General features: G+C 38.9%; 1 protein-coding gene across 1 annotated transcript in view; it reads right to left on the bottom strand.

Annotated features, from left to right (window-relative positions):
* The window catches only part of dlc1 (DLC1 Rho GTPase activating protein), a 47608-nt gene that overhangs the window by 19830 nt on the left and 1964 nt on the right, over positions 1-25814 (bottom strand). The window contains exons 2-4 of the mRNA XM_043690328.1: positions 10327-10398; positions 8009-8090; positions 2318-2381 (exon numbers count right to left, since the gene is read on the bottom strand). Coding sequence (XP_043546263.1) covers positions 2318-2381; positions 8009-8090; positions 10327-10398 — 218 coding nt within the window. The remainder of the gene's footprint in view (positions 1-2317; positions 2382-8008; positions 8091-10326; positions 10399-25814) is intronic.

Here is a 25814-nt window from a genome sequence, read left to right as displayed (position 1 = left end):
CCTAGCATGCTAGCATACATTCCTACTTGAGGCAGGGCGGCACCAAAAGGAATGAGCAAGTAATCTCTTTCCCTTACTCATTTGCAGGTCAACAGGGCTCTTTGTTTGTCCTTCTGGCCCACTGAATACCAGCTTCATTAGTATGTAGACAAATTTATTTACTGACTGAAGGAACAACTTAAATTAATGAAATGCTAGGTATTTGTCCGTTCTGATCTTCCACTCTCTATTACCTTGAAGTGATCCAAAACCCTGCAGCTGCATCCGAATGCTCATTATATCCCATGATATCTTTTTTGTTTGTTGAGTTACATTTGATTCCTGGTTAAGTAAAGCTGCAATTTTAAAATTTTTACAATTGGTTTTAAATCTCCCTATGGTCTTCTCTGTCTCTGTCTCTAATTACCACCACCCCTACAACCCTCCAGGGTGCTTGCTCCACTTTGGAGAAATATCTTGGAAATTTGTTATGTTCGGAATGAGTCACAGAATTTTACAGCATGGAAACAGACACTTCGGTCCAACCCGTCCACACCGACCAGATATCCTAAACTGACCTAGTCCCATTTACCAGCACTTGGCCTATATTCCTCTAAACCCTTCTCATTTAGGTACCCATCCAGATGACTTTTAAATGTTGTAATTGTACCAGCCTTCACTACTTCCTCTGGCAGTCATTCCATACACACACACCAACCTCCACGTGAAAAAGTTGTCTCTCAGGACCCTTTTAAATCTTTTCCCTCTGACCCTAAACCTATGCCCTCTAGTTATGGAATCCTCTACTCTGGGAAAAAAGACCTTGGCTATTCACCCTATCCATGTCCCTCATGATTTTATAAACCTGTATAAAGTCAGCCCTCAGTCTCTGGTGCTTCGGGGAATAAAAGTCCCAGCCAAGGAAAGATGTTGTTAAACTTCAAAGTGTTCAGGAAAGGTTTACAAAGATGTTGCCAGGGTTGAAGGGTTTGAGCTTTAGGGAGAGGCTGAAAAGGCTGGGAAACATGACGAGGTTAATTTAGGATATCTGGTCGGCATGGATGAGTTGGACTGGAGAGACTGTTTCTGTGCTGTACGTCTCTATGATTCTAGTCAGCCTCTTCCTATAGTTCAAATCCTCCAATTCCAACAACATCCTTGTACATCTTCTCTATATCAATGCAAGCTGCTGTCACCGCAAAGCATCACAGGACAATTTACTGAAGAAATAGCTTATTTTGTGAATACCTGATGGAAGGAGAGACATTTCCACCGATATAACCTTGATGCAGGTTATTGGGAAATTTCTGTTTAGCCCAAGAAACCAGAGATTAAATTTGTGAGGTATAACTGTGGTCAATAGCCTGGCTGGTAAGTACTACAAAGGGAAATGTTGTAATAATTTAAACACAAAACTAATAATTCAATTCTTCCAACAAAAAAGCTGCAATAATAATCTTACTGGCTAATACTTTCTATTGGAACATTGGTTTGGAATTAGTAATGTACTTATTTAGACTCTCCTACACATTCCCACATTCTCTGATTTTATCGTGTTTTTGCTAATCATGTCTCTCCCTTTCTGTCAGGTCCCCAGTCTCAGTCTTAAGTGAGTGGATTAGTGATGATTAGCAACCCATTTCTTGACCAATGCTTTCTTTCCATCCATTCTTAGGTTTGGGCATCGCTGGCTGAGCCAGTATTTATTGCCAATTCCTCCGTAGAAGGTGGTAATGAGCTGTCTTCTTACATCATCACAATCCATTTGAGAAGAAATGTTTGGTATTTGTCCACACGGATATGACCTTTGATTTTTGGCCCTGTGGAAAGTGCCTGACAATCTCACACCCAAATGATGCAGCCATAATTTGAAAATTAATAAATCCATCAATTTGATTAGATTCCCTACAGTGTGGAAACAAGTCCACACCAACCCTCCAAAGAGTAACACAACTAGACCCATTTCTCTCTGACTAATGCACCTAACACTTTGGGCAATTTAGCATGGCCAATTCACGTGAGCTACACATCTTTGGACTGTGGGAGGAAACTTATGCAGGCACAAGGAGAATGTGCAAACTCCACACAAACAGTCGCCCGAGGCTCGAAACAAACCTAGGTCCCTGGTGCTGTCAGGCAGCAGTGCTAACCGCTGAGCCACCGTGCCACCAGGTGACAGTGAGCCATTAGGGCAGTGAACCAATAATAGATCACCTCACTGTTGCTATTAACATCTTAAATAATTTCTACGGGGACTGCTTTGAAAATCTGACCATACTGGGAAGGTCAAGTGTGTTATTATCAATTCTACAAAAACAAGTCCAAAAGTTAAACTTACTCTTTTTCTCTGTGGGCTGATTTCTAGTTTCATCACAGCACACTTGTTAAGTGTGTTCAATCGCCTAAAAGGAAAGAAGGATAGATCAACATTGGTGAATTGCATCATTTCCCCAACACTTCCCAACCACCCTTCCCCGACCCACAGACAGTATCTATACCATGAATATTTGCCATACATTGCCTGGTGTGGGCTATTTGCATAAAAATGCTTTTGTGAAAGGCCTCAATTAGTATCTATTATACTCAACAGATAATGACTGTGCTGTAGGGAAAATGCAGAACAAAGGGACAAATGCACAACCCTGATTAAAGATCAGTCTTTACACATTCCCGTGATAATTTTGCAGAATGTGTACACACTTTGTCTTGAAAGAAGTGAAAACTCAATCTCATTCAGTACTAATGCAATAAAATACATAGGACTACACGACTTTTGAGCTGGTGTAGGTCATTTTGCCCTTCCAACATGCTCTGCCGTTTAATAAGGCCATGATTAAGGTTTCAACTTCACTTTCTTTCCTGCACTCAATAACCATCAACTCTCTTGTCTATCAAAAATCTAACCAATTTTCCTAATAAATTCATTTGCCCAGCCTCCACTGTTTTCTGGGAAAGACAGTTCAGAAATCTATTAACCCTCTGAGAGAAAACATTTCTCCTTATCCACCTTAAACTGTATTCCCTAGTTTTCTAGTCCCTAGTCTCTCCCACACAAGGAAACATTTCTCTGGAATCCACCCTCTCAAGTACCCTATATGTTTCAATAAGTTGCATCTTTTTAAATTCCAGTAACATAGGCCCAACATCTTCAATGTTTCTTCGTAAGATAAGTCCCAGACTGAATCTTCTTTGACTGCTCCAAACGTGATTTTATACTTTTTCAAGAGCAAACCATACCCCAAGGCCCTGTACAGCCACAAAAAACACCTTTAATATTCCATTGTCTTGCAATAATTATTTGTGTCACTGCACACCTTGTGAGTCATGCACCAGGACACTCAGATCACTTAGTAACACAATCTCTCCTACAATCTTTCTCCGTTAAATAATTCACACTTTTCTTCAATTCCTGTCAAAGTGGATAATTTTGCGTTTTCCCAAATTGTGTTCTATCCAAATTGTTTTTTTCCCTCACTGACTTAACCTGCCTATATTCCTTTGGAGAAAGTGAGGACTGCTGGATGCTCAGAGTTGAGAGTGTAGTACTGGAAAAGCACAGAAAGTTAGGCAGCATCCGAGGAGCAGGAGAATCGATGTTTCGGGAATAAACCCTTCATCAGGAATCTACCTCGCCTATATCTCTTTGCAAACTCTCTATCTACTCATGTTAACCAATGATCCTTCTAAACTGTATGGCTGTTCAGAGGGTCCATGTATACTGATGAGACACATCTGGTCCCATCATCCCTGTCATTGATACAAAATGTTATCAGTCAAAGTACCAGCATTAATCCCTGTGGTATTCCACCACTTACAGCTTGGAAACTTTTATTGATGCTAATATGTTACCTCCTACACCAACATTTATCTTTGATGTGAGACTTTATCAAAACCAATTTGAATATACAAATGCACCACATCCCCAGTTCCCCTTTTGCAGCTTGCTTTTGCCATCTCAAAAGCTCTAATAAGTTGGTTAAACATGATTTCTATTTCACAATGCCATCCTGATTCTGCCTAATGACATTAGGTGTTTCTAAATATTCTTCTGTAACCTCCTTAAGAGTTCATTCTAGAATTTCCCTACGGCAGACACTAGGCTAATTAGCCTACAGGTTCCTATCTCCATTCTTCCTCGAAAGAGGGTGCAACATTTGCTACTTTCCAATCCGTTAGGACCTTTCTAGAAGCTAAGGAATCTTTACAGTTTGTAATCAAAGTATCTCTGTAGCCACTTCCTTTCACATCTATTTGGGGTCTGTAAGTCTTTCAGAAAGTCTAATTGCTTCCCCAATGCTTTTTCTATGGTGGCACAAGATACTCACAAAACATTCATTCATTTTCTTGGTTTCCATTCCCAATTATTCAGGACAGCACTAACCTTTTTTTTCCCTTAGTTAAGTAATATTTACTTTTTAAACACAAACTATTGTCATTTGTTTTTATATTATTAGTTAGCTTTCTCTCAATAGAATACAATTATTTCATGATTGCATATCTCCATACAACTTGTCAATGTGATGTCAAAATTACATTAGTGAAATAAATATGCATGTTTCTTCTTCCTATACGAGTTGAAACTGTAGCATCATTTTTAAATTTGGGTTAATCCTTCTCAAGATCTCGAAACTGGAGTTTCTTACTAATCTGCCTTAAATTTTCCCCACAAGTTTCAAATTATTTTGAAACCAAGATTGGTGAAATGTAATTAATACTTCTCAATTTATCTTGTCTTTCTCTTCTCAACATTAGTAGTGCCCTGTACAATGAGTGTTGACCCTTTGTCTTGGTTTCTCAAAAGCCATCTCCATTGTACATCCAACAGTTGCACCAATCCACCTTTCTGTACTGTCCTTGTGCACTGCTTTCTTTCCATTATATTACAGCATTCTAATTTATCTAATCTTTAAAAAGTTCATAGTTCCTTGAAAGTGGAGTCACAGGTAGCTAAGATAATGAAGAAGGCATTTGGTATGCTTACAGTTATTTTTCAGTGCATTGAGTATAGGAGTTGGGAGGTCATGTTGCAAGTGTACAAGACATTGGTTCGGTCACTATTGGAACACTGTGTGCAATTCTGGTCTTCCTGTTGTAGGAAGGATGTTGTTAAACTGGAATGAGTTCAGAAAAGGTTTACAAGGATGCTGCCTGGTTTGGAGCGGTTGAGCTATAGGGAGAGGCTGAATAGGCTAGGGCTATTTTCCTTGAAGCATTGGAGGCTGAGGGGTGATTTTATAGAGGCTTATAAAATCATGAGGGGCATGGATAGGGTAAACAGACCAGGTTTTTTCCCCGGGCTGGGGAGTCCAAAGCTAGAGTGCATAGGTTTAAGGTGAGAGGGGAAAGACTTAAAAGGGACCAAAAGCACAACATTTTCACATAGAGGGTGGTGCGTGTATGGAATGAATTGCCACAGGAAGTGGTGGAGGCTGGTACAATAACAACATTTAAAAGGCATTTAGATGGGTATATGAATAGGAAGGGTTCAGAAGGAGATGGGCCAAATGCTGGCTAATGGGACTAGATTTACTTAGGATATCTGGTCAGCATGGACAAGTTGGACCGATGGGTCTGTTTCTGTGCTCTATATCTCTATGACTCTAAGTGCATCACATTAAGTTGACATTGCACAAGTCTTCCAACACTATATTTTACTCACTAATTTATAATTATATTTAATATTAATCATGCTCACTACGTGTTGAATATACATTCACATGGAATTTTTCATAGCTTCCAGCTGCTGAAGACCTTTATACAATGGCCTTTCCCAATTGTACCTTCACAGTAGCTCCCTCAAATTTTAGTGGGTCCCTCAGCTAGTCTTGAACCTTGGAATGTAATAATCTGCAGCACTGGGTCATTGGATAACTCTTTCTATGTTTCAGGCACACCAAAGAACATTGTATTATAGCTGTAAGTCATCTCATGTCAGATTGAAATAACTACACATTACCCATTTCCAGACATCAGGCCTGTTATGGATCATTGCACTATCAAGTGTCTCTGTCTGCACCCTTTCAGTTTTTACATATGATTTTTGGCTGCATTAGGATTTATTTACTTCTTAATCTAGTTCTTACTTCAGATGAGGATCAGAACGTTCAATGTTCACCATCACTGGCAATCTTTATGCAGGAACTAAGCAGAGACAGCTTTCTACAATAAAACATTTGGACTACAAAACAAGGGAAAGAATAACCACCCCTCCTCCCACCAAGATAAATAACATAAATTCTGGTTAAACATGAGTTGAACATTATTGCCTTGTTTTCACGCAACTATTTCTTGATAAAATTTGGATTTTAAACTAAGGACTTTACCTCGAGAAAGGGCAAAAAGTAGAGATAAGCAAATACTATTGTAATTAGAAATCTGAAAGTCATCGGTATGGAAAACCTGATCCAGTACAAGCAAAGGGGGTTTTACAGAATAAAAACAAGAAGTAGCTGCTGATTGCTGACTTACATCCACTGTCTCCTTGCATTGTGCAATCATGCTCCTTTGGAGCCCCGGTTACTTTGATGTGGGAAACAAAAAAATGAACAGCCTGCCTGATAAGAATGCCTTTGATAATTCAAACATTTTTCTGTGCTTTGACATTCTCACAAGTCTTCTGTCAGCTGCGACAGATAAGCCAAGACAGCGTTGGAGGCAGGAAGGTAAATAAAACAAAATGTACGGCAAAGATGAGTCACATTTCTCTGGATGCCAGGTGAGCAACACATGTAAAAATGTAATCCCTTATCGAATGTATCACTTTCTCTTAGAAATGTTACAAAGTCTCTCAGCGCTTTATCACTGAGATTTGTTTGATCAATCTGTTGACAGAATCATTAATTCAAAAGTGTTCCAGTTAATTTGTAAAATCTTTTGACAGCAATGGAAAAGTTATTGTTATTAAGTGATATTCTGAAATTATGTCTGATTGTTACTAAGGTGCATACGTTTTGGGAGTGGGGCAGTTTTAAGTAAATTATTTCTCCAGATTATTTGTCTCCACCTTATAAACTCCTGACGACAGACATTAAGGTAAATCTCTCCCCACATTTCTAGAACTTCACTAAAATTAAAGGGATTGGTTTGATAGACCTTACATGTCCCTGAAATTTACGAGCTCACCAGACAGCCACTCTACTAACATTAGCTATCAACTTTTCTGGTTAGTGGCTGGCTCCATATAATCACCAGAGATCAACAATCTTTTTAATCCTGGCTACAGATCAAGAGACATCAATAGTTTAAATATCAGCACTCTATTGGTTATGTACACAGCAGTCTGTGGGGCAAGGAAGAGATGAAATGTTAGATTTCACTTATCGAGTATGAGGCCTAACTTGATGGGTGATGGCAGTGAAGATATGGGGTCTGATAGGTAAGTACCAGGTAAAATGCTTCTCTCAATTTATCTTCTATTTTACTTCTTAATTGCTAAATAAGTTTCAGCCTAATACAGAAACTCTGAACTGATAATATGAAATAACATCACAAAAAAGTTTTCATAATTTGAAATGTTAAATCATGCATTGTTCTTCAATTGGGAGGGGCAGTAACATGTAGAATCTATGTTTGACTGTTAATAGAGTCAGATATACACTTTTATGGCACATTAATTCACCACAAAAATACACAGCACGTAATGCAGCAGCACCTATTTCACACAGGACACATTGAAGCCTCCCTTGAGTTCTGAGGAAATCATATTAATCATTAACTCTGTTTCTCTCCCTACAGATGTTTCCAGACCTGCTGAGTATTTCCAGCATTTTCTGTTTTTACCTTTGAAACCTCTCACCCTACTGATTTTTCCAGAAAGCAGAAATTTGAATATTATACTGATTGTCCAGTCAGCGACTTTGGTTAGTGCAGTTAACATTTTAAGGATTAAAACATACTTGTAGCGATACTGGAAATCCTCATACATGAATTGATAATAAACAGATAAATAAGGCAAGAATCAGGCAAGAATACTTTTCTGTGGACACTGGATTGAGTAGGGAGTTGGGGTCATAAAACAATCAAAACCTACCTGCAAAGAGATTCAATTGCATCTCGATCCAGAAAATCATGGTCCCTCTTCACTGAAGAAATGTCAATGGGGAACAATGAATCTATTGCATAATCAAGACAAATGGATGCATGTTACAAAAAGTAATTCATACTAACCAGAGACAGCTTTCTACATGAAAAGCGCAGCAGGTCAGGCAGCATCCAAGGAGCAGGAGAATCGACGTTTCGGGCATAAGCCCTTCTTCAGGAGAAGAAGGGCTTATGCCCGAAACGTCGATTCTCCTGCTCCTTGGATGCTGCCTGACCTGCTGCGCTTTTCCAGCAACAAATTTTTCAGCTCTGTTCTCCAGCAACTGCAGTCCTCACTTTCTCCACAGCTTTCTACATTAAAACATTTGGTCTACAAACCAAAGGAAAAATAACCCCCCCCTCCCCACACCAAGATAAATAATACAAATTGTGGGTTTAAACATTAGTCGAACATTACTGCCTTTTTTCATGCAAATACTTCTTTACTTGATAAAATTTGGATTTCAAACTAAGGATTTCACCTAGAGAAAGGGTGAAAAGTAGAGATAAACAAATACTGTTATAATTAGAAATCTGAAAATCATTGGTCAGGCAAATCTGATTTAGTACAAGCAAAGGGGGTGAAACTCTTCAGTTTTCCTAACCCATCCACTTCATTGTCTTTCAGTTGAGATGCCAGATCATTATTATCAGACTTATCTGACTTACTTATCCAGTTCATTTGATTTGACTAGATTTGAGCAAGATTTGAACTCAGGACCTTGGCTTTTTATCCAGTACCATTACATACAATTTGATACCACTGATCAAGAATCAATGCTGTGCTGTAATCTTATTGTGGTATGGGGAAATTAAGTGAAAGCTATTCCCAGTGATGTTTAAATGCCTTTGTTTCCAATGTTGCACTGGATAAATTTATGCTTACTGTGGGGTCACTTTCCATCCAGTATGGCTAACTGAATGATAACAGCAGACACAAGGAACCAATCGCGTAAGGAAAGCAGAAATCAGGGTTTCTGTTTAGAAATATTCTAAAGCAACAATATTCTTTCTGTAATAACTGCATTATTTTCCAGCATAAGTCATTTCTGTGTCTTTTACAGGTACAGAATCATACAGGTACAGGACCACAGGCAGCTGTAATATCCTCAGGCAGCTGAGAAAAGTTGGCATGATGGCAAATACTTTTGCCAACTTTTATGGGTGCACCATCGAGAGCATTCTGTCTGGATGTATCACTACCTGGTATGGTAATTGCACCACTCAAGACAAAAACAGTTACAGAGTGGTGAACTTAGCCCGGACAATCACAAAGGCCAACCTCCCATCTATAGAATCCACCTACCAGGCCCGCTGTCAAGGAAAGGCTGCTAGCATTGTCAAAGATCCATTCCACCCTGGCAATGCTTTTCTCCAACCTCTACCATTGGGGAGAAGCTATAGAAGCCTGAACACACGCATCAGTCGGTTTCGAAACAGTTTCTACCCTACTGTTGTTAGAATACTGAATGGACTCACAAACTCTTAGCATTTGCCTGTACCTGTGTTTTGGATTTTGCTGGTATTTACCTGTTATTTACTTATCTATGCTATTTAACTATGTGATCTGCCTGCATTGCTCGCAAGACAAAGCTTTTTACTGTGCTTTGGTACACATGACAATAAGTTTAGTTGACTGAATTGACTGGCATGTGTTGAATTTTGCTTAACTTTACATCATTTCCTCAGTCAGTTATATAAACACACATTATCAACTTCTAAAAACTATTTTTATATTAAATCAGTTATCTCCACCCTTTCATTCACATAATGAATCATCAAGTCTTGTAATTCCTGAAGAAATTGGGTATGAAAAATATTTTTGTCAGTTATTTTCCCTTTCCTGAAGCATTGATATCTCATCAATGTTTAGTTTCTCTGGAACGTGTTTCCTATGTGTTTTAAACTAGTGAGAGTTTTCAGCTGTGGAGGCCATCATAAGTGATCCTGATCTGCCTCACCCATTTTTTAATAATTTTTTTCTTTCCCATAATTGGTCAACAATATACTTAAGAGGTAACTTAAATCAGAATTTTAAAATAATGTACCTTTAATATTTTCATTTGATACATCTTTAGACATCTGGAATACCACAATGTAACATGCAAATTTTTGATGAACAGGTTGTTGAAAAACGAGAAACATAAGTGTCTTTAAAGCATACATGTAGAAGTTATCACCAGACTGAAAAAATAATTGATTTTATGCAGAATTTCAACTAATGTCGCATATTATTTTCAATAATAACAATGGTACGTATTACCTCACCTTCATATAGCTGGGCATACTGGGGAAAGCCTGCAGCCCGCAGCCAATCACATGCCTCCTTGGCCTCAATCTCTATAACGAAAACAAAATGTTCATAGTTAGTTAGCTGTGCAACAACATCTGTAATTGTTGGTGCCTTAACATGAGCATTATCAGGCAAAAAATGAGTCTGAGCCACACCAGACGATACTTGGTCAAATAACTAATATCTTGGCTGAAGAGATAGATTTTAAAAACTTAAAGTAAAACAAGACAGATGAAAGGGCAGTGAGCTTAAAGAAATGCCACAAACTAAGACCCATCAATGGTGCACAGAGACCTTGGTGGATTACATGCTGGAAACATCTGCAAAGAGGGGAGAATGAGATAACGGAGGAATTTGTAAACAAGGTGAGAATTTCAAATCAAGACATGTACCAGGGATCAATGGGTGTTTCATAGAGTCATAGAGATGTACAGCATGGAAACAGACCCTTCGGTCCACCCTGTCCATGCCGACCAGATATCCCAACCCAATCTAGTCCCACCTGCCAGCACCCAGCCCATATCCCTCCAAACCCTTCCTATTCATATACCCATCCAAATGCCTTTTAAATGTTGCAATTGTACCAGCCTCCACACTTCCTCTGGCAGCTCATTCCATACACATATCACCCTCTGTGTGAAAAAGTTGCCCCTTAGGTCTCTTGTTTAAAAGTTTGCTACACTTCCTTCACGAAAACAGCCCTTTACGTCTTGCATCTGAATTTGAACAATACCTAGTCCAACAGGATGATAGTAACAAAAAGTGTTGGGGTAACTCCAGCAGGCTTGGCAGTATCTATGGAGGGTTTTGAGTCCAATATAACTCATAATATGTACACCTTGCATTCCTTTCTACATCTCCACACATACACATGCAGTCAAGTCTTGTTTGTACGATGTTGACTTCGCTCTTAGTGTTGCGGACACATTTCTTTCCTTTTCATACATTAATTAACACCCATTTTACATCTCTACTTCTCCTTCACCATGATTAGCAACCTCTTTGTATTTTGCTCTGGACACGCTCATCACCTGTTCCACTCACTCCTCTCTCCAGGCCATAAAGAACACCATTTTCTAATCCCTTTCAGTTCTAAAGAAGTCATATCTGACTAGAAATGTTAACTGTGTTTCTCTCTTGATGCTAGCAGACCTGCTGGTTTCTTTTCGACAGCACTTTGCGTTTTTGTTTCAGATTTTACTTGCAATTTTACTGAGATGACAGTCTCTCTCTAACAGCAGAAAGACAGAAAGCTAGTCTGCAGACAGACAATTTAGAATACTGGCTGACAAATTCCATTAGTTGATCAATCCTTGACATTTATTTGCTTGAAATATTCTAATTTGTATTCAATGTCAACTCAGCTGTGTTGGTAATTCTGCAAATTCCTGCACTGAATCTTTAATATTAAAAAATCAGCAGGAACTTTGGTGATCTGGCGTTTTATTAATTTGGTACTTGTGAGGTCTTGTTCTGTGCAAATGACTGTAATAGAGTCACTGTCCTGTTAAGTAATCAATTTGACATTCTCTAGATAGGCACCATATCAATGCAGATTCATTCTTTTTTACCATGGAGTAATTACCTGGCTGAAAGAAGATCGTGCATGGTGAATAGAAAATATGTTCCTGAATTTTGTGGTAGGATGTAGGTAATGACATACTTATACCTAACTGTGCTAAACATAAACAAAACACAGTCATGCTAATACTCACAACTAATTGTGAGAAATGTAATTTCCCAGTCGAATTCAGTTTTTACTCTTAGTCTGAAAAGTGGGCTATAGATCTCAGGAATTTTCTGCTGCTGACATTTGCCAGGAGTTAGAAGGGGCCACAGATTCAGGATGAGATTTTACCTTGTGAAAGTCCTATTCACTTGAAAAAGTTAAAACAAGGCTTTGCCCTTTCTGTTTGACACTCATGTAATTTGGTACAGTGTTTGATAGAAATTCAGCAATGACCAATTTTAAAGAGCTAACTAACCTGAGAACAGTCTGGAGATAAGCGGGGCCAGGGAGTTGGGTCAGAGTGCTAGTGTTGGTTTTTTTCTCTCTTTCTCTTGGCATTGCCACAATGGAAAATCTGGAGAGGTGGTTTAAAGTTTTGGCCTAGTTTTCCAATTCCTGTATACCCCCACCCCACTCCTCTAAAACTGAGCTTCTTTCTGCTTTTCAGTTCTTCATTACTGCCAGCTCTTAATTTAGTTACTGCAGACTTGCTCCTACTGTTCAGTTCTTTCCATCTTGTCTGCTTTTAAAATCCTCCTTAAGTTACATTTATTTATTTTGCCTTTCATTTCAGAACCTAAACACACATTGTTTTTAAACATTTTCTTTATACTTAACATTCATTGCTTTGCTCTGGTAAATGTAAAAGTTTTTTGAGGTTAATCCATGAAGAAGAGTAGCAAAGCAAATTGGTATCTACTGACACAGCGCAACTGTACTGTTCCTTAAGCATCCTTTACTCTACATGGCCATTTGTTGCATTAAATTATTGCAAGATTTTGAAAAGAAAAATAAAAATTAAAACTAGAAATTGATCATTCAAATTGTTACATCTAATCGATGAGAAATATATAATTATTGAAAAATAAATATTGCAATTTTGTGGGGAAATTTGAATAAGTCATTACTTGCCAATTCTCATTCATATGTTAATATTAACAGAAGTGTCACTAACATATTTTGAAGTTACTCCATTGGAGGCAAATATATTTTTAATGTATTAATGCATTAAACTAGGTCATGTTGATTAAATTTCATCCTATAAGCAGGAATCCCTGTTTCAGCAAACAGTGTCAGTGATGAGAAGACTGAACTTCTTTTGCACATGAGGGGAAAACAGGAGAATTTTAAAAACTCATATCGCATTTTCATACACAGTATTATTGGCCAGGCCAGGTAAAGATGACAGATTCCCTTCCCTGAAGAACATCGGTGTACCAAAGGAGTTTTTACAATGATTATCAGTAATCAATTCCAGAGTTTTACTGAATTTAAATTCCACCATTTGCTGTGGTAGGATATGAACCCAGTTCCTATATCTCCTAGATGACCAGGCCAGTGACAACACCACTACATTACTGCCTCTATGGTTTTATTGCAGTGGGATTCATATTTATTTTTTAAATGCTTAACATGTCAGAAAGGGAGGATAACATCATGCCAGCTTTTCACTGAAGTCGAATTTTATAACTTGCCCCAGTGGGATTTGATCTCATAACCCTCCCATTGGCCTGGAGTCCTGGATTGCTAGTCCAATGACATTACCACAAGACCACCAACTCCCCTTAAACAGTGGATAATGTTATAATCCTGTGCTGATTTGTAGTACTTTATTGCAATTGTATACACACACAAGATCATGACTGGGGATTTGTAATCTTTTAATATGTTATTATAATGAAACTCCAATGGCCCTTTCACAGATTAAGGAAACTTCCTTCACAAGGCAGTAACCAGCACTGACAGTCTGCATTCAGAGACTTAAATTACTAAGTCTCACAATCCCTTGGCAGTGCTAGTCTCCTAGAATGGAATGTCTACTCAGCATTGTATCTTTGCTGTTGAAGACCACCAAGTGCCAGGAAATCTAGACACTACTGAATCTCTGCACTGAAAATCATTTTAATTTTCAAGTATTCAATCAATTAATGCCACACAATAATATTCACAATTTGATATAGTCATCCTTCCTAAACTGTGCTAATAAAACAATTATACAGCTATTCAACAATTTCAATATTAACATGAAACTAAAGAAGCTGCAGGTATTCAACTTTATTCCCTCATTTTTTAACAAGGTTCCACCTCAATGTTTTTAGGTTCTTTTGCATAAAATTAAAAATAAAAGCACCAGAATTTATTTATTAATGAAGTGAAGTAGTAATGCATTACAGTGTGAGCACTCGCCCTCTCTCCTCCTGGCCATTTCAACACTATACGATGTAACCACTTCCACTTCATATTGCTTTGATTTAAGCTACTTAATCATTAATTGCAGGCAAAACAAATTCAATATCTTTATGTAAAATTTCAAGCAGTTGCAAATCCACTGGTAAATGTAGTGGCTTTACAGAGTAAACTGAGTGTAAGTAATGAGCCTGCATTAGATTACTTCAAGCAGATCTGCACCGTGCTGCCAAATGATCACAGCTTACTCTTTCACACATTGTCAAACCAAACAGTACAGGTGGCAAGCTAAAATGAATTCCTGGCATTTAACCAGCCTTGACCACATTTACTCCTCCCATTGGAGCAGAACACACAGTTTCATTAGACACAAGAAAGTGAAGCATTTTGCCACCTACTTCAACCATATCTCCTGCTTCACAGCCCCTGATTTCTTCAAAGGTTTTCCCTGGTGATAATGCTACTTGTCAGTGAGTTGACTAACTAAAACATTTTTGGCATTTATTTTCCACTTTACTGATACTGTCAAATCTGAACAGCCACTCAATGCTTTGGTGAAATGAATGCTATACCCAACTGGGAAGTTTTCAGGCCTTCAGTTCCATGCGAATATTTGCCAATTTGGAAGATGCTATTTTTTCTGGAACTTAAACTCTGGCAATGTTGCTTTTCATCCAAATATGAAGCGCGAGATTTTATTTTCTGGTTTGGTATTGCTTCTCCTCATCTGAAAATGAGCTGTTGAGTCAGCTTGTGAACGCCAGAAGATTTTTTAAACCAGAACAATCTTGCAAGGCCTGTCAGAAAGCAACTGCCATATAACTGTATCCACTTTCTGACACAACTCACCAGATAGCGATCATGAGTTAGAATCCTGTTGGTTTCACCCTTCTCGAAGCCAGGGGTACTGAGGCCAACTGTAAGGAACACTAATAGTGACAACAAGATGGAGTGGAACTCTGGATCAGTCGCGCTGGAAGATAACAGCAGTTCAGGCAGCATCCAAGGAGCAGCGAAATCGATGTTTCGGGCAAAAGTGAAGGGCTTTTGCCCGAAACATCGATTTCGCTGCTCCTTGGATGCTGCCTGAACTGCTGTTATCTTCCAGCGTGACTGATCCAGAGTCTGGTTTCCAGCATCTGCAGTCATTGTTTTTACCAAGATGGAGTGGAAGCCAATTTCTCCCTCCCAAGCCCAGGGGCATGCAGGCCAATAGTATCTATTGCTGAGAAAAGCAAACTGAGCGCACAGCACGGATTGTACTCAAGACACTCTTTCGAGGGTTGATGCAGACTCGATGGGCCAAATGGCCTCTAGCTTTACTGTTGAGATTCTATGATTCTCATTGGCCAAACATATGTTTGGTGGATGGCCTTTAGGCAGGATATCAGCAGTTAAACAGAGCTTCCTCAGCTACACTTCCGGAGGGATTCAGCACTTCCAAGAGAAACAAAACTGTAAGGAACAAATAATTCAGCTTGCTTGTGTAAGATAAGGGCACGCTGAAAGAATGTTCCTTGCCTCTGTCAAGCAGGATGGAAAATGGGAAAGTAATGAAAGGCACAGACAAGAAGGTTATAACTACAAGTAGATCATGAAAGTAAATTTACCAATTCACGCACCAGCTTCTGTATCACACCACATTTTTTTCATTTCAAGATTTTATTCGTCCCACAGTTAAATATTTTCTTAAAATTAGTGTGAATACTCAAATATCCTCCAGTCACAGTTTCCACAGTTATAGGTCATTAACTTCTCAGGAAGAAACTAATTTGGTAATTTGCAAATCTCAATGGTGATTTAGGTTCCTTCACTAAGATGACAATGGCATCTAACTGCCTTGCAAAAATGTAGACGGTAATCAGCATCTGTGAGATGCCATGTCTCTCCCTGGAATGAGCAAACAGGAACCCTCTTCCCCTCCAATTGCTCAAAATCTTACAAAACCTTTGCCCACTATCAACCCGTCACACCACTACAATTTGAAAACCACCATGTCTAATCCTAGGACAGGTCTTTCTAAGGGTAAGACTTCCTGACATTGGAAATCCTGACCCAACCCCATTGATCCCACTTACAGCAATGTGGGAAAGGTGGAGACTTTAGTCTTTCCAAGAGTCCTACAGAACACCCCACAAGGCTCGGTGGCGACTGGGTTCTGTTATGGCACTCTCAGGCACAAGTTGTGTTGCATGTGCCCCAGAAAGATCTTGAACGTCTGCTGCAATGACTACCATCAAAGAGGAAAATGAACAATTCATGGTCAGAAAGGAGCAAGTCAGAAAGGAGCAAGCAGCAATCTCTCTCTGGCAGAAAGAGGCCATTCGGCTTAGTGAGTCTGCACTGGCTCTCTGAACAGCATCCCACCCAGACCAACCCAACCCTGTAAACCCACATGACTAATCCAGCTAGTCTGCACATCCTGAACTCTATGTACAATTTAGCATGGTCAATCCACCTGACCTGCAAGTCTTTGTATTGTAGGAGAAATGAATAACTCAATGCCTTTATTACTTTACAGTGTAGGGAATTCCTTTTCAATCAATAAAAAAGTGAATCTCTAATGTAGGTAGAAGCAAGATTTTGGCAAAAACATATTAAAAATTACTTTTCAGTGAACTGTTGTACCTCACACACTCAGAACAGTTTATGCTCTCTGAAAGCAGGTTCCACTTTTTATCTTTGGGTTGTTAATTTGCAGAACAGCATCATCTACTCATGCGCCACAGGTAATAAATACAGGACTAAAGAACTGCTGAAACATTTTAGCAGCAGCAGCAGCAGCACCTAAACGTTCTAACTGTCAACTGACAAGGCTTGCTTTTATTTGTCTGCAAATCAGAGGTATTCTCGGTTGTGATGGCTCTGTTAAGAAATGTAGCAAACTGTGTAATAACAGCAACATGCAAAACAAATGGTTTAAAAGCCGGTCAAAGTCAGTTCACAGGATCTCAATGTAACAACAGGGAGTATCTGCTTATCACAATGAGGTGACAATAACTAGGGTAGCCGTTGGAAATTAACGAATGAGTGCTATTTAACAAGACATTATCATCTAACCTCTACATGATTTAAACCACCATAGATAATATTGGAGCCCCCCTAAGAGGGCAATATAAGATATTTTCCTGCCACCGCAACTCAACACAAAGTACATACTTATGGCAAGGATCATACTCGGTTTGAACCCCGCTTTTTGGTCTGGTTTCAGTGAGACAATACTTCAGACAAATGTCAAAATTCGATCACTGTGTTGGATTTAATTTTCTGAATACTTGGATTCACAATGCTTCCCCACATGATCGTAATAACCTTTTTTTTTGGTTGGTCCAAACATTTCAGAAGTTGCTAATTTTTATCACTGGTTGCTACTGAGTGAACTGACTTGAAATCCTTGGGATGTGACTTTTATCCTCAGTGTGCTGCAGGAGGGAGGGAGGAATCCACCAAGGTTCCTGCTCCAGTTACCATCTGGTGACGTTCACTGGCAGGTGCTTGCATAAGGATAAGGCTCAGTTTTGATGCTCTCCACAATAGCATGCCAACATTAACTAACAAGGTTTACAATGTCAGGAGGAGTCACTGGATGAAGCCCTTGAAAGGCTGCCCTTGAAAAGTACCTTGACAGGCATCGGTGCCTTCAGAAAGGGAGAAAAAAAGACTGTTAGTAAAGGGGAATCTTGACTTCTGCCCCGCAAAAAGTAGAAAATCCTCTGTGCTATACGAAACTAACAACCAGTCTCTGTAATTTTTAAGTGATTAACAAATAATTTGATAAAGTTATACAGAAAAACTTGGTGAAAATAGATATATATAAATTATACTTTGACTCAAGACCTCTGTCAGAAGGTATTCAAATCCCTGTCCATTTTCTTTCCTAAAATTTAGGTCAGTGTGAAATAAGGAAGTGATGTCACATTCAACTCCTTAGCGAGTTAGATCTTACCTCTGTGAAGCACCTTGGAACTATCTTTCAATGTTACAGAAATGGTCATTGCTGCGGTAACAGTCATCATGGTTATGTCGCTCATGAGTCATTACTAGAGACTTCTATCTCCCTAGCAAGGTCTCAAATCTGTATTTGTCTAGTGGCCTTCTTGTGGCTAACCTTCCCACAAGATCAATCTTTCTGATGTCAAGTTTTTGTTTAATGACACACTGGAAGTGTGGAATTAATGTCAATCAACAGTACAGCAAGGAGCCTTCAGTGATTCAGTGCTAAGTCTCTTCACTGATTGGACTTGAAGACGTAGCTCTATCAAAGGAGGCCTAACCCATTGTACTCTGTTCCACAGAAGCCTGTAAACCAATGCCTTTCACTGATAACATCAGAGAAGCTGGATAAAGAGTAGGAAGAATGGTAGTCTGTGCTGGTAGAATGCATGGCTTTAGTTGGTTAAACTCTAGACATGTTAACTGTTCCTGCATACAGTTAGAAGTCACTAAGCTTGAATCCTCCAATCTACATCTTACCTGCCCTGGATTGTGCCATGGGGCTCAAGCAATATTCCTTATGGGGAGAGAGTGTGTAATCTGTACATTAAACAGAAACTCCAACTGTGTAGATTTCAAAGCAGTCTGACTTTGGAGACTCTTACACATGACAATGGTTCTTCGCGTTTTTCAGTCACAACTGACCAATAGGCACTTTGATAAAATAGTTCAAGACATTTCCAACAAGCCGAGAGTCAGCAAAATATACACCATTTAGCAACATAAAGGATATTCATGATTCAGAATATGTTATGCTGTGACTTAAGCTTTCACAATAATTGTAAATATATGTTTCAATAACTGGGATGCAATAGATATGAATTTACAAGACAGAAACCCTTTGGCAAATCCAAGTTGTACTCTTGAACATCATGATCAACAAATGTGCTTCCAAATAGAAAATGAATGAATCAGTGGCACTTACATTCTTATATCTGGTTACAGATACCATAATTTTAAACATCCAGAAGGATCCTAGTTTCAAACAGTAATGATAGTAGCATATTTGACTATTTGTGCTGTGCATTATTACAGTGAAATCCACTTATAACATTGTGTGCTATAAAGAAAACTCCATCCTTATATTATTGCATTCATTTTTAAAAGTCATCCACTTTTTGTCCATTAACCTAAGTGTTAATCAAGTACAGGCACATTTTGTATATCAAATCATTATCACGGACAGTGGAAACTTTCCTAAAATAAAATCAACTTTGTTATTTTCATGTAATGCAAGCAGTTGAAAGGCAGCTTAATTGCACGATTTTTGATGTTCATTATGTTTCAATATTGCTTTTGTTAGAAAACAACATTCTTTAAAGACCACAAGGTCTTTGAGGTTGACAAAAACAGGTGAATCCAGGGGAAACATTCATTTTCAGCAAACATGCATGAATTATGTGTCTCAAAGCCTGTAGTATTCCATGTTAAATTTATTCAGAATTTATCTACTGCTGTTTTATTTTACTTTCTGAAACTAGGAAACACGCTGGAATCATTTCGATTACTTTGGGCATATTTAACCTCAGGGAGGTCATTTGTCATTTGAAGAATTTAATTTTTGAAATTATGGAGTTCAAGACAGTGTTACCTTGGCAGTTTCACTCTACAATGCACTATAGAAATGTGTGATTTCTTTATTATATTTTGAGTAGGTATATGCTACTAGAAAACTAGTTTATTTCAACAAGTAGTCTTGGAACCATGACTCTCAATATTGGCAGTGTGTGATACATCAATTGGCAAAGCCAAATTTAATTCATAAAATTATAAATGTTTTACCAGTAGTACTGTCCATAACAATAGGCAGGTAAAATGATTCATTGCACACTGCCAGACAAAAGACATTGGATTGCTCCAAATTAGCAGATGTCTCAGCAGGGATGTGGTTTGCCAAGAATGTCTGCTGATGTTTAAACCACAACATCCTCAAGTTAAACTGCTATGTGTCTGTGGGAAAAGAGTAACATTTCCAAGATTTAGCACTACTCTGTCAATTCTGCAATAATAGTGTATCAGGCATTTGGAAATGCAGTGCAAACGCAATTTAATGAGTCCCTTTAATAAACGATCTGCCCTTTACACTGTTAGATGTGGAAAGATTAACTTGTAAGCAAACATTATAAATACATGCCAATTTTGACAAAGCGTATACGATAGTTGGGATACAGAACTAGTTTGGGACAAAGAACTGGTTTGAAGTCATACAAGTCAAGGAACCATTAACTATGACTGAAAATCATTACTCATTTCAATTTCCTCACTTAATTAGTTGTCTTTTTAAAATGTCATTTAGAAGTACTAAACATTTAAAAGCAATGGAAATAGGAGGAAAACAAGATTGAATTCAAAGTACATTGAGTGACAGTTTTGATGTGGAGGTTCCAGTGTTGGACTGGGGTAAGCAAAGTCAGAAGTCACACAACACCCAAGTTATAATCCAACAGGTTTACTTGAAATCACAAGCTTTCGGAGTACTTATCCTTTGTCAGGTGAAGTTATAGGTGAGTTACAGTTTGGAAGTATAGACCTGGGCATTCTTGAAAAAAAACTTTCATCAAAGCCTTTCAACTTGCTCTCTTCAGGACGATTTGAAAGAAATACCAAAGTAAAAGGAAAACCGTGTTTTTTTTAAATTTAATTTAATTTTTTTCTTTTTCTTTTTAAACCCCCACACTACAGCCTAACTGCGGTAGTGCTTGCTTTTTCCCCCAGCACCCATGGTGTGTGTGTGTGCAGGTGTGAGACACAGTGAGAGACACAAAGTGCATGAATCTTTATTCAATTTCCACCACCAGGAAGATAGGAAAACACCCGAGTGGCCAGTGACAAGCAGTGCCCTTCACAAAAAAAGCAATGCTGTGTGATCAAACAGTGAAGGGGAGGGCAAAAACCGTGGTTATATTATGTGAGAGCAGAGTGCTGATTGGTTGGCAAGTTAACTTTGATTGGTAGAGGCATTACAATGAGAATTTATCAGTTAATGACAAATGACAGTTAGCTGCCAAGCTTTGTTTACATTTTAAACCAGGCAGGATGACTTTGATTGGTAAAGGCATTATCCTAAGAAATAAACCGAAGACTCGTTATGTCCTATTTTATTGCACTGAAGCAGTATGTGTTCATGAGTTAATCATGTGACAATGAGTTTTAAAATGTGACAATTGTCATCTGTAAAGTTATCAGCACCACAACAGTTAGTGAGCTGCTGTCTATGTACCTCTGCTATATTTAATCTGGAGAACTAAATTAGGTGTGGTGCAATCTTTAATACAATACAAGGTGAGTTCCTGCCCTGTCCAGTAAACTATCTGAGTCTAATGTGAGACTGATTACATGTATTTATACAAGGGAAAAACAATGACTGCATCAATTGTTACAGTATTTATTTGGCTCCATGTTATTTATAGACATGATGAGTCTGGCATGTTGCATGGTGTGTTTAATATTGTCTGGAGCCATTCAGGATCTTTGCTCTACCTCCTTTCCTGTGCTGTCTTCCTGTTGCTAAGAGGCAAAATAAAGCATGAGACTCCTGTTTACAATGCTGGACCATCCTGTAGAAAACAAAAACCCTCAACTGCAAGCAGAATCCAGCAGATGCATCCTGAACAAACACAAGTGATCAGGCGCTGACATCAAACCACATCTGCTGAGCTATCTTGCGCATGTGCAGGACTTTAATCTATCTCAAAATTCCTTCTACCAAGAAGGCAGGTCAGGAGACTACAGGAGGCCACAGCCATCTGCTACATACTGAAAGAAGACACTGAAAACACAAACTTAAGAGAAATAATGGAGATAGCTATTGCTAATTATCTCCACTATGATGCCTGCAGGCCAGATGGACTCACTGAATACATGCAGGCAAGTGGGGGCTTTTCTTGTTTTGGTGACAAGATTTATATGCTCAGCTTCTGACTAACCTGCTTGCCCTTTATTTTTGCACTTATTTTAATCTGAGGACGCTATACTGACACCAAATAAAGAGAACAGCCAATACATCCATCCACTCTGACTGAAGGTGCGTGCATAAACTATTTTCAGACTGTCCCATCAACTGACATATAATGTCACCACTATTCTGAAAAGTAATACTGTTCTACATATTTGCATTAAGAATGTTAAAATCTTATATACATTACAAAAGCATTATCACCATTAAAAAAAACTTTCCTATTCCAGAGATATAAGCCAATACAGTGGAATCTCCTTCATCTGCCATCGAAGCAATGAGCATAAACAGACTATAATTGGCAGATAATGAAAAGTCTTCAAATTTTAGGCTTATATACATATTATAGTATAACCAATACAAGTCATAAATAATAAGTATTATACAGCTGTTTGATTAAAAATAAACAAATTCTGATGCAAACAATGTAATGTGATAAGTTGCATGCAAACCTACACTGATTCTATTAAGGATGTTGTCAATATAGGTCCACCGTATTTTTAACCAGTAAAGTCATATAGTCATTGAGTCATACAGCATGAAAAGAGGCCCTTTGGTCCAGCCAGTCCATACCGACCATGTTCCTAAACTAAACTAGTCCCACCTATGCTTGGCCCATATCCCTCCAAACCTTTCCTCTTCATGAACTTATCCAAATGTCTTTTAAACGTTGTAACTGTGTCTGCATCCATCACTTTCACTGGCAGTTCATTCCACACAAAAAAGTTGCTTGTGTCTTTTTTAAATTTTTCTCCCCTTGAAAATCTGCGCCTTAGTTTTTAACTCCTCCACCCAAGAAAAAAATACCCTTGTCATTCAACTTATCTATAACTTACATGGTTTTATAAACCCCCATAAGGTCACCCCTCAACCTCCTACATTCCAGGGAAAAAAATTCCCAGCCTTTCCAGTCTATTTTTATACCTCAAACCTTGCATTCCCATCAACATCCTGGTAAATCTTTTCTGAACCCTGTCCAATTTAATAATATCCTTCCTGTAACAGAGTGATTAGAACTGCACACAGTACTCCCAATTAATATTACTCATGAACCAATTCACAATCGGTGATTTCAAAAAGGTCATAACTGAGATTCAGCATAATCAAAATTACGAGTTATCATCCATCAGGTTAATGAGCTGTGAATATTTTTTATCCACACATTTATCTAGCAACTTACTTTTTGTTCCACATAATTAGTTACAACATTTTATTGCTGTGGTGGAGATTTATTTGGGGAACTTAAGTTTTGTATCAATACTCATTGATGATTCAGGTAAGGGTTGATTGATTGGCTGATTGTTTTTATTTCCGTAATGAACCACTGAAAATGTTCATGAATGAGCTTGTGCAGTTTGCCAAAATTGTCAACAATTTTATGAAGGCAATAGCACTGCTTTGAGAGCGTAAAAGCTTTACTATATCTATGGATGACATCACTTACTAGGGCAGCAACAAATGCAAATATGCAGAAATACTGTTAAAGTGCCAGATATCTCTGAAAATTTGCATAAATAGCCAAATGACCTAAAGTACCTTTGCAGCAAATCATCAACTGTTTTGCTTAATGTATAAGGAAGCATGTTGCAATCTTGTCAGTAACAACTGAGGTCACTCTGACAGAAAATGGGAAAGGAAAATGTCACGTGTTTTAATGAACGCCTTGAATGACAGATCTATTTGCATCCCCATACTTCAAAAAAATGAAATGATTACTTTTTTTGAAGGTTAAAACATATGAAACAATAATTGTGCTGAGTGCATCTTCTCATGTGCAGGTGGATCATCCCAACATTTTTTAATGGTGGTGCTCTACCACCTATCATCTGTGTTGAGAACACATATTCAGTAAAAGCTTGGAAGAGTTGATTGATTTTATCGAAGGGACTTCATGTGGACCTGGTGTAATGTTGTACTCTGATGAAAATTTTAATGACAAGTGAATGATGCTGTCTTGCCACTTAATTACAAGTAGCATGTTAATGATTTAATAAACTATTTATATCTCATTATTGGATACATTGTTAGCTATGTGCTTCATAACTACATGTGTGGACATTGGCAATAATACTCTTTGCTTCCACCACAGTGGAGTGGGATGAAACTAACATTCTGTGCATGCACTCTGAAATACATGCAAATATGCTGCCTACTTGTTGCTGATTGTCAGTGAATTTTTTGATGGCAAAATAACTATTGGGAGCTTTCGCAACACTAGAAAAGTGACAAGTGTACCAGGTTTTCAAAATATCTGTTTTGCAAGAGATCTTTTGAAGAGATTACTGTTACTCAGTGCAATTTCCTGGTATTTCTGTTTCTTTGCCCTTTTCCTGTCAATTTTGTTACATTTGCTTTCTGAAATCCTTTAGGGCTTTGCTATGCAAAGTTCCGCAGCAACAGGCAGCACCCAATACCTGAACCAAGTGTTGATCAGCCTGGGGATGAATGGGACAGCTGTTCAACCACAGGGGAAGAGAAGCAGTTAATTGTCATTTTCTCCTAACACAAATAGGGTCTGTCTGCAATTTGCAGTGAATGAGACCACCCTGCACAACTCTCCTCTCCCGAAATCAGGATTCAAAGATGAATGATGATATCTCTACCATCATTTTGGCTGAGAACAGAAAAGTTGCCAGGAAGTTGGGGGTGGAATCTGGTGTGCTCCTAGTGGGGATAAGTTGAGCGTTTTTGGATTAATTAATGGAACATGGATGCTGCTGGCCAGTGCTGTATTCATGTTCCATCCCTAATTGCTCAGAGGACAGCTGAGAGTCCTATATTGCTGTAGGTCTGGAGTCACACATAGGCCAGATTGAATAAGGATGACAGATCTCCCATCCTAAAGGAACCAGATGGGATTTTTCCCCCTGACAATCCACAACTGTTTCACAATCAGACTCTTAATCACAGATTTTTATTGAATTCAAATTCCACAGTTCTTCTGTTCAGTTCTGAAGAAGAGTGACTGGAGTCGAAACGTTAACTCTTCTTTCTCCTCACAGATGTTGCCAGACCTGCTGGGTTACTCCGGCGATTTCTGTTTCTGTACGGGACAGAATATCCTCCCGTGCCGAACCCAGAAGGGGTGGTGTGAATGGGGCAATGAAGCTGAATCAGACCTTGTTCCTCAGGCCTAGTTGGGAGGGGGAGGAGGGGGCACATGCCGAAAACCGCGATCTGAATGCAGCCATGCCTTCTTTGGCAAGGTGAAGGATAGGCCACGGAGTTTGCTCTGAAGATGTTGATCCCAGGTGGCCACGCTGAGAGACTGGGCAGCCCCCAGGTGGAGCCCCCTCTCCGCCACCAGTACCTGGGTGACTGGGAGGGACAATGCAGCAAGCGGCCTCTGTGTTCTGATTTACACCGCTCTGGCCCTCGCTCTGTCCGGGGTAACCGGGAAGCTGAACCCACTGAGATCAAAGGGACCGCCACCGACTTGGGACACTGCCGGCCACCAGGATGGTTCCGCGGGGTCCTAGCTCCTGCCGGCCCCTCATCTCCTCCTCCTCCTATCCCCCTCCTTCTCCGATTTCCCTTCACCTCCTATCCCCTCCTCCTCATATCCCCCTTCTCTTTCTCCAATCCCCCATCCCCATCCC

This window comes from Chiloscyllium plagiosum, chromosome 1 (genome assembly GCF_004010195.1).
Source record: "Chiloscyllium plagiosum isolate BGI_BamShark_2017 chromosome 1, ASM401019v2, whole genome shotgun sequence".
NCBI classification, from domain to species: Eukaryota; Metazoa; Chordata; class Chondrichthyes; order Orectolobiformes; family Hemiscylliidae; genus Chiloscyllium; species Chiloscyllium plagiosum.
This window is presented reverse-complemented; position numbering and strand designations above follow the sequence as displayed.